This window comes from Labrus mixtus, chromosome 17 (assembly GCF_963584025.1).
Source record: "Labrus mixtus chromosome 17, fLabMix1.1, whole genome shotgun sequence".
Lineage (NCBI taxonomy): Eukaryota > Metazoa > Chordata > Actinopteri > Labriformes > Labridae > Labrus > Labrus mixtus.
In genome coordinates, this window is record NC_083628.1 from 4,379,804 (window position 1) to 4,392,790 (window position 12,987).

The 12,987-nt window shown below is 41.6% G+C and overlaps 1 protein-coding gene across 1 annotated transcript in view; it reads right to left on the reverse strand.

Moving 5' to 3' along the window:
- Positions 1 to 7,234: 7,234 nt before the first annotated feature.
- The window catches only part of znf462 (zinc finger protein 462), a 55,928-nt gene continuing 50,175 nt past the window's right edge, over positions 7,235 to 12,987 (reverse strand). Inside the window, exon 13 of the mRNA XM_061060649.1 lies at positions 7,235 to 11,737. Coding sequence (XP_060916632.1) covers positions 11,518 to 11,737 — 220 coding nt within the window. The 3' untranslated portion in view covers positions 7,235 to 11,517. The remainder of the gene's footprint in view (positions 11,738 to 12,987) is intronic.

Sequence of the window (12,987 nt, forward strand, 5' to 3'; positions counted from 1 at the left end):
AACAAACAAAAAAAAGCCCACAGGAATGCTAGCCGAACGTACTAACATGGAGATAAATGATCCAAAAATGAGCCATTGGTAGAGATGTTCATGAGAGAACTCACTTTGACCAAAATGCTAACATGAAATAAAAATGTTAACACATGGAACACACTAATATGTGACTTTCCCACCTTAAAGGTCACATATTCTCCTCCTTTTCAACAAGTTTAAATAAGTCTCAGAGCTCCCCAAAACATGTCTGTGAAGTTTCTTGTTCTAAATCCACTCTGATTCTGTATTTAATCATCTATAAAACCCTCTGTTTCAGCCCTGCTCAGAACAGGCTGTTTCTGTGTCTGTACCTTTAAATATGTAAATGAGCTGTGTATGACCACGCCCCCTCTCTGGAAGGTCTTGTGTGGCTCGGGCTTTCTCGCTCCATGCCCTATTGTTTACGGTGAGATGGCAGACTCAGAGGGCAGAACAAACACCTAGCTGTGGGAGTGTCACCCACCTGGGGGGAGGGGCTACTGCCCTTTGTGATGTCATGAAGGGAAAATCTCCAAACGGCCTGTTTGAGGACACATTTTCTGAAAAGTGGAGCAGGGAAAAGACGTAGAGAGGATGGACTTTCCTCATTATCGGGGGTTTTGTAGACAGACTAGGGACACATATTAGTGTTTGAAAAACCTGGTGAAGTGTATTTTGCAAAATATGTGACCTTTAAAATAATAGTTCCAAAAGTACAATACTGACTCTGAAATGTCCTAATCTTTACTGGTACTACTTCGCCCTACAGTTGAGAACAATAGTGTTTTGTTTTTGCAAAGAAAACCCTCTGACGTGGATGGATAGAGGCAGAAGTACACGACAGGGATAAGAATATTGTCTACCCCATTTCCTCAGAGCGCCTAAATCACCTGCTTTCAGCACCATCAATCAATTCAATCAATTTTTATTTGTATAGCGTCAACTCATAAGTGTGATCTCGAGACACTTTACAAAAAGCAGGTAAAAGACCTTTACCTGTTCTGGCAAGCCGTCAACCGACGATCTTGAGGAGCCTAGGAGAACTCAAGAGCTCCCAGGAAAGTAGGTGGTTAGTGACTGAGATTTATAGATAGATACATGCAGTAATATGATGTACTGTATATGCACAGAGAGAGAGAGAGAGAGAGAGAGCCCGATAACTGAAGGCTTTACCCCCCATAGTACACTTAGAGACTGTAGGTACTACGAGCAGGCCTGCACTCCGGGACCGCAACGCTCTCGAGGGACAGTACGGCACTAGTAGCTCCTTCAGGTAAGATGGCGCCTGGCCATTTAGAGCTTTGTAGGTGAGAAGAAGGATCTTGAATTCTATACCATGTAACCTCTATTTGCACACAGGTCCCTGAATCATGATTTTAAATGAAAATACAGCACTACATTAATATCAACCACTGCTCAAAAAGCCTCTCGTGAGCCCTTGTCATTACATATATTCATCTTGTGTAATCCCACATGCTTCTGTTACCACCTGCTTTGTGTTCAGGAAATCTTGAAGTGAGCAACCACCCAATGAAATGCTACACCTTTATTTCACTCTTGGAAAACTCCTGAAGTAGTTTAGCTCTGTTTTTTTTCTTCCAGCTTGTCCAAGTCCAGCTCTGAAATCCAAGCTGTCCCCGAAGAAAAGGCTGACTGCTCTCCCGGAACGAGGGATTAACAGACAAGGAAAAATCATGTAACCTTATATCCCAATCAACCGGACCTGATACAACGTTCTCACGCGAGGAATCCGATGCTCTATTAGGGAGCAAGCGAAAGAAAGAAAGAGAAGAAAGAGGACGACTGGCTGTGAGAAAGGGGGAGACAGAGGGAGGAAGTAAAACAAATGACCGCTGTGGGAGTGGGTTCATTAGGGCCAAAGGCGCAGTAAAATCAGATTAAATTCACAGTGGAGATCAAGGACCAGAAAAGTGGGGAAAGAAAGACGACCCTTAAAATTAATGAACTTTCTGAGTCACTTTGAGTCCGTTGTTAAATAAACATTCCCGGTCAATTTAACATATTATTGGAGATTGCTGGACTTCCTCAGGATGTTTTTCTTGTGACATATTAGGTTGTTGCTATGGTGATTCTAGTGATGAGGAATTCTGCATTCAGTCAAACTGGTAGGGCTTAAGCTTTGTCTCTTCTTCGTGTATTAATTTGTTACTTTATTTTTAAACTTGGATTTAGTCAAGGAGCTACGTTGCATCCTTTCTCTTAACTTATTTGAAAGCTGAAGTTACCTCAGATTCAGATTTGTGAGCATAAACAAAGAAACAGACGCTACTCGCTTCTCCTTTCAGACATCTAGGGTTGTGTTTGAGGCTAGATAGAAAATGTTTCAGCAACAAAACGAAAATAGGAAATAGTCTCTTTTTGACCTCTTACTCCTCGGATAGTTTTATTTAAAAAAAATTACAGATTGAGAAACTGTATTGTCTTTGACTCAAGGTTTCAGGTTAGGATCTCAAACTCGACACTGAAACATGCATTGAACACTCACATTAGATTAAAACACACCTTCGGTTCCATTCCTCATTAACAACCCCTCATTGTAACACTGCAACTGGAGAGCTTATAGCTGCAACTCATCTCCAGAATGATAATTTGGCTCCATCTTGTGGTAAGAAGGAGTAGTACATGTGATACTTCAACCATTCAGTTTCTTTAAATGTTCTAGACAGTTGCTTTAAAGAAGAAGAAACAACTCCAAAATGAAGCAGGGAACACTTTCAGATCTGCGAGGCAGTCCAATCAATTTGTGAATTTTTGGTTCTGGTGAAATTATTTCATAAAGTGACAGAATTAAAGCTTTGGTCATCCTGAGGGTAATGAAGTGAATCCTGGATTTATTGGCAGAAACAGCAATATAGTAATTGCTTGTCTTAGAAATAAAATAATGCCAAATACGCTGAATTTTGCTCATCTAACACGCTGAATTATCTTAATCAACTGTGATATTTAAAATCAGGATAATGCATCAATTAAATCAGCATCAGCTTAACCAATAAAACTGCATCTCCGAAAAAAAAAATGAAGCTTAAACAATGACTCACTTTTGACGCACTCTGCAGAGAAAGGTGAACACCGGGTCTCGTTGGTGGAGGAGCAAACTGAGCGGCGGGCGCTCGTCCTCTTTACAAGAGTCTTGAGTGAGGGGAGAGTGGATTCACCTGTGGCTGATTACTGCAGCCTGCACAGGTGTGTTCCTCCTCCGTGAGCTCAGGGGGATCACAGACATGAATGATTTCAACAACATCTGTAAAGTGAATGCTGTCACAGAATAGAACATTAAAAGTGAAGTGTGAAGTCTGATGGAAATACCAATATTAAGCTAATTGTCTGCAGCATGTATTCTCATTTATTCAGTGTTAGAATGAGGGACGCACCAATGCCTTGATTCATCATCGGTATTAGCAGATATTGGCCCTTGATGACAGACGTCAGCACATTGGAGAATAATGTGACATGAACCGATGTCAGTAGTCGATGTTTATTTGTTGTGCCGAATCCATTTAATGCTGACATCTAGTACACCTAACTACTGATTCAGAGAAGAGGTTTTTTCTAGGGCAGATGAAATCACCTGTTGAACAAACTCTGACTTGTTTTCATTGTCAAACATGAGAGGAAAATGTGGCATTGTGGGAGTCTTACACCAAAAGAAGTTGTGAAAACAAAAATTGGTATCAGAATCAGCAGTAGCTCCGTCCGTAGGGACTTGGGTTGGAAACCGGAGGGTCGTCGGTTCAAATCCATAATATGGAAGGCGGTCTGGTAGATGGAGAGGTGCCAGGGCACTTCTGGAGTACTGCCAACGTGCCCTTGAGCAAGGCACCGCAATCCCCGAACGCTCTGGATAGCTCCCTGTGAAGCAGCCACTCTGACATCTCTCCACAGATCCTGTTTGTGCGAGTGTGTGATTTTGGGCCTAAGCATGTCTCTCAATAACAGAGTGTAAAACTAGAATTTTCCTCAGGGGAAACCTGCAAAATTGCTATTCCAAACATCAGCATCAGCATCGGCCCTGATTTCCCGATCGGTGCATCTTTGGTTTAAATGCAAGAAATCTCAAATATTATCTCCAAAATGTCTAAATAATTTAAGAATCCACTCTCTCGCTCTTTTCACACACAGAAGAAAGAAAAGCATTCAGTTATGGACCTACTATTTCACTTCAACTTTAAGTCGACGTCAGATAAATACTGTTCCTCCAATAAAAACCATCACATTCTGCAAATTTTTTAAAAATGTTTTTGTTGCTTTCTTTATCAGAAGTCTGACATTGGTGGAATACAAATGCTGCACTCGCTGGCCCTGAGATAACGTTCAACGCTGTTATCACAGGTTTGAAAAAAAAAAAAATTCAGATCCTTCAAGCATGAAGGAATTTCTATATCCAGCACTCAGTATTCAAAGGCTTTATTGACTTGTGTCTACAGTCTGCCATGCGGCCCCGGCTCTGACTTTGAGGGGACTCTTTAAGAGCGTTAGATAATATGCTGCTGTGTGACAGTGTCTCTTCTGCACTCTGCTTTGCCCTTATTCTCACATCACTCTTACTCACTTTCTGTGACGGTTTCTATGGGTCTGTCTACCGCTATCTTCCCCTCGCTCTCTCTCTCTCTCTCTCTCTCTCTCTTCGTCCTCCTGTCACTATCACTCGTTTTCATCCATCTCTCCACTCAGTCTTCTCCCATCCTCTCTCTTTCTTCCAGTTTTTTTTTAACGACAGGAGGAGAGCCCTCGTCTGCCATGGCCAGAGCCCCGCGCTCATCAGGCATTCCCTGTGATGCTCCACTCAGCAGCAGCAGCAGCAGCAGTGGTGTGTCCTCTTCTCCCCTCTCCTCTTTGTGGCTGTGCCTCTTCCTCTTGTCTCCAGGGGTCGTCAGTCTGCCACCGCCCCCCCCCCCCCCCCCCCCCCCCCCCTGATGTGCTGAGCCACAGAGATTACGATCTGATCCCTGGTGACCCTGGGATATTTTTAAGAGATGATGTTAGACATGTGAAATAAAGACTGGACCCCCCCTTTCTTAATTAGAGGAGAGGAAACGAGGAGGGCATGTGCCAAATTGCTCCTTAGGATCAAAAGAGAATTGATAAAGACGTCACCTTCAGTTCTGTTTTTTTTTTTTTTTTTGTGTGATGAAGGGAAATGCCTTTAAAATAGACGGGCCAACAGAAAAGTACAAACAAAGCTGTTCACACTGCTGCTCTTGAGTTACTTGTGGTATTCATGGTGCAAGAGCTGCAGCAAGCCTGTACATAGCACAAAGTCGTACACAACACACACACACACACACACACACACACACACACACACACACACACACACACACACACACACAGACAGTGTTAGTGGTTTTGGTCAGTGTCAGCTCTTGCAGGGTGTGGAGTAGACGGAGAGAAAGAGAGGAAGAGAGAAAGAGACGGGTGTAACACAAAGTCAAGGCCACCGAGATGCCTTCTCAGCGCAAAGCTATTTCCTGTGGACGAGCTGCCGGGACTTTTACCGGTTGTTTCTTAGGACTCAGTGGAGACGTTACAAAAGGAAATCCTAAACAGTCCGCCACTGACTCAGGGAAACGTGTTGAGCAAAAGCCATGATGGGGCGGCAGTAGCTCAGTCTGTAGGAAAGTCCAAGTCTTGGTGTGGACAAATTCTGGAAATTGGTTCTGGTAGTTTGGAGAGGCGCCAGTTCACTTCCTGAGCACTGCCGAGGTGCCCTTGAGTAAGGCACTGGACCCCCCCCCCCTCCCCCAACCAGGTCAGGAGCGCTCGCACGTCCACAGAATCCTGTTTATATCAGACTGTTTCTCAGTCACTCTTGCACACAGTTAATTAAAGCTGGTCACGTGTTCCTTTACTTCTGCATTATTATGAATATCCTGTTTTTGTTTTGTGGTGCTTACCTCACCTCTTGTTTCAGATCCTGCCGCAAAAACTCTCACCAGCAATCCCACCTTCCTCCTGTGTGGTGGGAGCTGTCACATGACAACATAGAGGAAATGGTCATGCAGAATAACACCAACGCCCACGATTTCTCAAGAACTGTCCAACCAATGGGATGTTTGTGAACCAGACGTCATTCAGCGTCTGGTTCTGAAATCAACCCATCAACCGGTTATACGACAACACACCTTCAGATTTTCACGTTAATCCAATGTCTGCCTTTCAGGTGAATTAAAGGCACGGTTGGTAATTTTTTCGAAAACTAGAATGATTTTGAAAGTAGCATTCCCTCAGTGCTCCGTCTGCACCCACCCCCTCCCCTCTGTGTTCCCTCAAAAGCCACGCCCCCTCACTTACATGCACAAGCGCCGTTGGTCCAGAAGTGGACTTCAGCTCATCGCTTTGAGTGTGGGCTCGTGCATGCATGGGGTAGAGAAGGAGCAGGGAGACAGGGAGGCGTGTGATTGGTTCATCAGATTGGTACCTCGTGGCAGACATTGGTGGAAGTTTTTACATGAATACAACTGCTACAGATGGCGGATTCTCTTCGTTCCTTTTTCAGAGCACATGAGTTATTAACGTCTGTCAGGACCTAAAGACAATTTAAACCAAAATCTTAAAAAGTGAATCTGCAGAAAATTAACAACTCTGCTTTTTAAGTGTGTCTTTTTGAATTCAGTCTAACATCAACTTTGGATGTTCATCAATTGAAGGCCGGGTTCGACACACTAACGCTCAATATTGATGTAAATATCGTGATTTGCCGTCAACCCTAGAGATAGGATGGACTTTTCTCATATTTGCGGGGTTTGAAGACAGACTAGGGACACATATTAGTGAAGTGTACTTTGCATAATATGTGACCTTTTATTAATTAACTTGACGAGTTGATGATGTGCCATCAAGTGAAACAAGTTGCAATAAATATATATATATTTTTTGGGACAATTTGGAAGTGTAGCAAATTGGGGCACTGGTGGCGCAGTGGTTGGTGAGCGCACCCCATGTATGGAGGCTATAGTCTTCCAAGCGGGTGGCCCGGGTTGGAATCCCACCTGTGGCTGTCTTAAAAGTCTTAAAAAAGGCAAAAAAATCCCCCAAAAAAATCTTGAAAAAAAAAGAATTGTAGCAAACTCCTGCATTATATATATATATCAAAAATAATATATCACATATCTCTGTCTGGACATGGACCAAAGCCGAGAGAGGAACAGTCACATTTTAGAGCCCTGACTGATTTTGACGAAACGAGAATATAAACACAATGAACCGTTATCTGATAACTTTATTATCAAGTTAAAAAAAGACAATGAATTACAATATTTACAGAATATCCAGAGATAAATGGAATAAAGTTGTAAACAATCATTCTAGGCAACATCACAACCCACCATCAGGTAATCAGATTTATATGGGAAGAAAAGGCAAAAAGGAGAGATTTCTAGTGTCCAACTATGGAGACAACAGTCTGAAAAGAGAAATGCATCGGAGAAAAACAAACCAAACATATATACAAGTATCCAGTGTGTTGTCAGCAGGGGCGTAACTTTGGGTAAACATTGGGGATCAAAGAGTCCGGAGACTGCACAGTGAGGGATTCATAGTCATCTTCTAGTCAAATGATCACAAAACGACAAACAGTTCGGGGGTGAACAGCTTGGGTTACCCAGAGCATCGTGTGGTTAGCACTGGTCTGTTAAACGTGGCAACGAGCTGCCGTAACAAAGCAACATTTTCTACAACAACAGTTTAACTTTTGAAAGAGCTACAAGCTGGTCCTGAAAAAAACAAACAAAAAAAAAAAAGGGCTTAGAGATACAGCACCAATTGAAACGGGTTTCTCAGGTGTTACACGGACTGAGGAGCAAAGTGGGGCTGCTACATTCCCACCTACTGTTGACTGGGTAGACTACGAGCAGGCCTACTGGGAGTCCCTGCCCTTACTGGTCGTGGATAGAAGATACTGGAGAGTCACATGTTGGATCGGACATGAAGAGCCAGATCTCTTAACGGATCTATGGGTTGCCAATCCCCAGGAAGCATTTTGAAGTAAATGCCTCCAAAAGGACCAGTTTTTTTTTTTTTTTTTTTATATCGTCTTTTTATTCGCCGAGTTCTTCTTCATAAAAGCGTCTGGCAATAAGAAAGTTGAAAATCGTTTTTCATCCAGTGTTTAAATATTGTACAACCACCAGGCTCTTCCTTTCTGCCCATTCCCATTACAGTACAAAAAAGGAGATATTTTTCATTTTTAATCAGACATTATACAACGGAGTAATAATGTTGGACTGGGTGACTCAAAAAAAAAGAAAGAAGCCCCTTACAGGGTCAGAGGTCATCTTTAGCTTTTACTTTTTTTAAGTCGTCTTTTAAAATGAGAACACCTAAAGGGGGGGGAAAAAAAAGTTTAAAGAATCCTTTCTGAAACATCACAGTTCAAACACTTAACAAGTAGTTCTGTTTTCTATACATGGCTGCAAATATGTTCAACTGGGTAACACACGTGGAACTCCAAAAAATTCAAATGGTTCAAACCCCGATTCTCCGTCTCCACCAATGGTTTAACGCTCATGAAATACAATCACAGCAGCAAACACAGCAGGCCTGGCCAATGTTTTGGTTTCCCAGAACACAAATGTACAATTTGTGCTCCTCTTATCAATTTGAGCTGTTTAAATTTTGAGACTGTTGCTTATTGGTCTGATTGGGATTGGACATACATTTTGACTTATTTGCAATTTTCTTTTATCTTATAAGGCTTTAAGGCGATCAAAGCAGCAACTTCCAACAAATGCATTCCCTGCCTTTTGTCAGTTTCCACAACAACGTCACAACTTCCCCAAAAAAGGTAGCAACAAAAAAAAAAGAAGAAAAGAATAAAATGCAGGCGAAGACAACAGTGTCAGTACAGGAAGATAATTTAAAGGGGTTCAAAGTTGGGGGGATATGACACCCTTGAGGAGTCATACACTAAAGTCCCAGTGGCAAAAATGGTTTTTACTTTTTTACCTGGTTACACTTGTCTTTTCAGTGTCTGGAGTCGTGTCAAAATTGGACCACCGACTGAAGGATTGCATTGACAACAAGCTCGTGAAGAGACAAATAAAAGCGTAGATTTTGAATTCTCAATGCCATCCTGTCAAGCCATTTTTAGCCAAAAATAACTAATTTGGGCAATTTTAGGTTTAAAGAGTTGAGGTTATCACGAGGGCTGAAAGGCAAACACCTTTCGATCAAGAATAAAATCATTGCATTATGTCAGTTTTTAATGCATTTTTTACTTTTAGTGCTCACAGTATTTAAAAAAAAGTACCAGCAGCTCGGGTCGTCTCCATACCATTTTTTTTCTAATACAAATCTAATTATTTGATACCTTCCTTGTTCGTTACCATGGCAACAAATACATAAATCATAGGCACCCAATCTTGGGTAATTTTTGGTTTAAAAAAAGCAGGCATACTCGTGCACACACGGAAATGTTGCCAACAAATTTGTGCAATTAAGACGGCGCGATCTCTCTTTTTTACTCGGGCAAGCTTTGGTTAAAAAGATGACTGAAGATTTGATGTTTTTTTAAAAGCTTCAGTACTTTTTGATACTCTAAATAATTTAGATAAAGGAGATGATATCGTTTTTAAAACATGTAGTATCAAAAAGTACCAAAGTATGGATAATGTTGACAACCCTGCTAGCAGCATTTCTTTTCTCAGAACAATCTTTCACTCCAGTTATAAGTGCAATCATTTTCATTGGGACTATTTATTTGTAAAAGTTCCGAGGAAAAAAAAAACAACTCCTTTTTTTTTTCAATACTGTGAGTACAACAAATTTTATGTAATTAGCTTCGATTGGATCGGCAGGAACCTCAACAGTACCAAGTCAGGTCTTTTTTAATCTCATCTAATTTTAGTTGAATTAATTTTTCATTTATTTTTAAAACCAATTGGATTTTTAAAAAAAAGGTAATTAAAGCCATTTCCTGTCCATTAAAAGGATCTGTATTCTAAGGCACTTCAGCACTGTGGACAACTTTCAGTACTCCAAACTTTGCATGGACACTACATGAATTTTTTTGGTCACAGGAACTCATTTTTAAAAATCTAGCTTCCTTAAGCTCGCCGTTTACATTTCCCCAACGGCGAACATTCGAGAATTTAGTCCAGTAACGATGAAATTTGACTCTTGAATAACCTCGACGCCTGATTAAGTGACTGAAAGGTATCATTTTCTGAGCAACAGTTCTTCAACAGTCACCCTGGAGGAGAATTGAATGTGCTGCGTTTAACTTTAGTTCTCTTCTTCAGATCGTTTAAAACAGTTACTTAAATTAAACGCTGTGAGTAACAGAGACACAACTTACGTAACAAACGAACTAGTTTCAACGTAAGATTTATGGTTGACCTTTCACCTTTCAAACATGAGACAGAACTTAAGCACAGCTGGTGCAACAGAGTACGAGTTTCTCTAAAGGTTCCTGCTTCTTTGGGGAGAATTCATGCGGTGGAAACACGCCTTTTGATCTTATCGATGGATGCAGGGACAGTACGCTGACGGTGCTGTATTCTTGCACATCCTATCACACATCTGGCACTGAGAAGACAAGTGTAATCTCTGTCTATTGATTAGGAGGACAACCATTAAGCCACTGTTCTTAAAACCAGTCGAGTTCCAGGTGACATTTCTCAACATGTACAACAAACAACAGGATGTCTCACATGACAACGTATCTCGTTCTCTTTGTTATCTCGTCAGTGACATAACAGGACAGTAAAATAGCACAGTCGAAAAAAAGGCAAAGGGTGCCACAGGGTGAAGGCTTATACGTAGTATAATAATATGGGTTTCTAAATGTAGCAATTTGCTACAAACATTAGGGGAAAATTCCGTATCACTACAATGACCAAAACACAATTTCTGATTTTTTTTTTTACTAAAATAGATAAGGTGCAACTCTTCCTCAGGAATACTTCTACACATTTAACACAGAGCTAAGATGAGAAAAGTCTCAGATTCAAACAAGAAAAATAAAGAAAAGAAAAAAAGTAGCTCTACAGCGGGCCGTGGTTGTAAATGCTTTCATCTCTTGTTTGTTCCTTTTCTGTCAATTTTACAGTAACCCTGATTTCTATGAGTCGGGGGGAGTGAGCAGTAAAAGGTGCTTTAAAACAAAATAATGCTAAACTTACTTAATCATCTTGTGACAACATTCTTTTTGAGCTTTCGCTTCGTTGTATCTAGGTGGGGTCTTTCACTGTAGATTTGACCAGAATGTCAGCAATAAAGAGTTCTGTTCACTATTGGTTACCAATATATTAAAAATCTGTCCTAGGGGACTGCCCGTTTAAAGAGCTCAGCCGTTTTATGCAGCACAACCTAATACTTAAATATGTAACACCTAAAAATCTAGAAATGAGCCAACTCAGAAGAAGTCACTTTTTTCAGTTTTCAATCTTTTTCTTTCCGTCCTATTTTTTCATATCCAACTCGGCGCTGATTCTACCCCCAGGTTATCCGTTTCAAGCACAATGACCCTAAGAGGTCACGACAAGTTCAACCCAACAGTGGATCCTTTTTGGTGTTGAGCATTTCTTTGTTTTCCATGTACTGGCTTTGACTGCTCAGCGACAGATCAGCAGGGTTCCCTTCCTCAGGTTTGTTGCTGGACAGGTCCAATTCTGAGTCCATCAGGACTGAGGAGCTGGTGGAAGATGACGCCGTGGTCTCTAATGCGGAGGTGGTGCTGGTGTCCAAGCGGCTGCTGTTAATCATCCTGAAGAGAGAGAGAGAGAGAGAGAGAAAAAAAGGTGTTTTAAAGCTCCTGTGAAGAACTTAAGGTTAATGTTGGTTTTGGCGCCCCCGTGTGGGCAAAGCAGAACCTCTCATCTCTTTGCTGATCTTGTCATGTTCATGCCTAAGTAGTGGTTTCTAATGGAAAATGCCACCCTGCTTTAGTCAGTCCTATCACACTTTCTTGAGTTTGTTGGGGCCCTAGGCAAAAATCAATTTGGGGTCCTCCAACCGGCGTTCATCCCCCCGATGTTTATCCTCTTCCTTTTTTTCTCCTACAGACAGATAATTCCTCTTCATTTTTCTTTGTTGACCTTCACTGACACACTTTGATTTTCACAGCAATAATGCACGCAACGCTTAGCAGGGCAACGAGAGTGTGTGTGTGTGTGTGTGTGTGTGTGTGTGTGTGTGTCAGATGGGGCCCCCCTAGGTGGTTATCCTACTGTCATTGCAAAATTTGCACATCTTGGGCCACTGCTTTGCTTTAAAGTTTATCAGCCTTTAGGGGCCCCCGACTGATCTGAGGCACCAAGCAGCTGACTGCCTTACCTGTTGACAAGCAGCGCCTCTGACTACGATGAAATAATCACACGTGTCTCCGATGTGCTTGTCGTCTTTGGTAGGTCATTTAAAGACATCAACATACATTTCAGTCTGTTTCACAAGCAGCTAAAACGTCCTCACAAGAGTGGGAAGGAGGAGTGGAAAGAAATGGAGGAACATAAGACCAGTGACAGAAGGAGCACAGCTTTAGAGATGTAGCGCAATGAAACAGGATTTTTAAATCCACAGCGATTACCTGTGCTAAGACGCAGCTGCTGGAGCTACATGCTAACATGATAACAGTGAATATTCAGATAAACTGGAATGCTAAACACAAACACCATCTTCGTTTTGTTTATCAATGGCGTTCATGTCTGAATAATAAAATTCACAGCAGTGGAATTGCATTCGTTTTCAGGTATTTGGCCAGAAACCAAAGTAAAGGCCATGTTGACATTTTTTCTAAATTTCAGATTATATTGAGTTTAAATGTTTGCATGATAAGGTGTCTGACTCAGTGACTGACAGGTGGGTGTGTTGTAGTGGTTTGCCAGGAGGCCAAAGACCCGCCTCAGCTCCACCTCTTTGTTTTTGTTCTAGATGGATGGAAAGGTAGCAAGATGGCGGCCCCCATTGTTGCGTTTCAAAACGCCTCTTCAGATATCAAGAGGTGATGTCACTGAGACT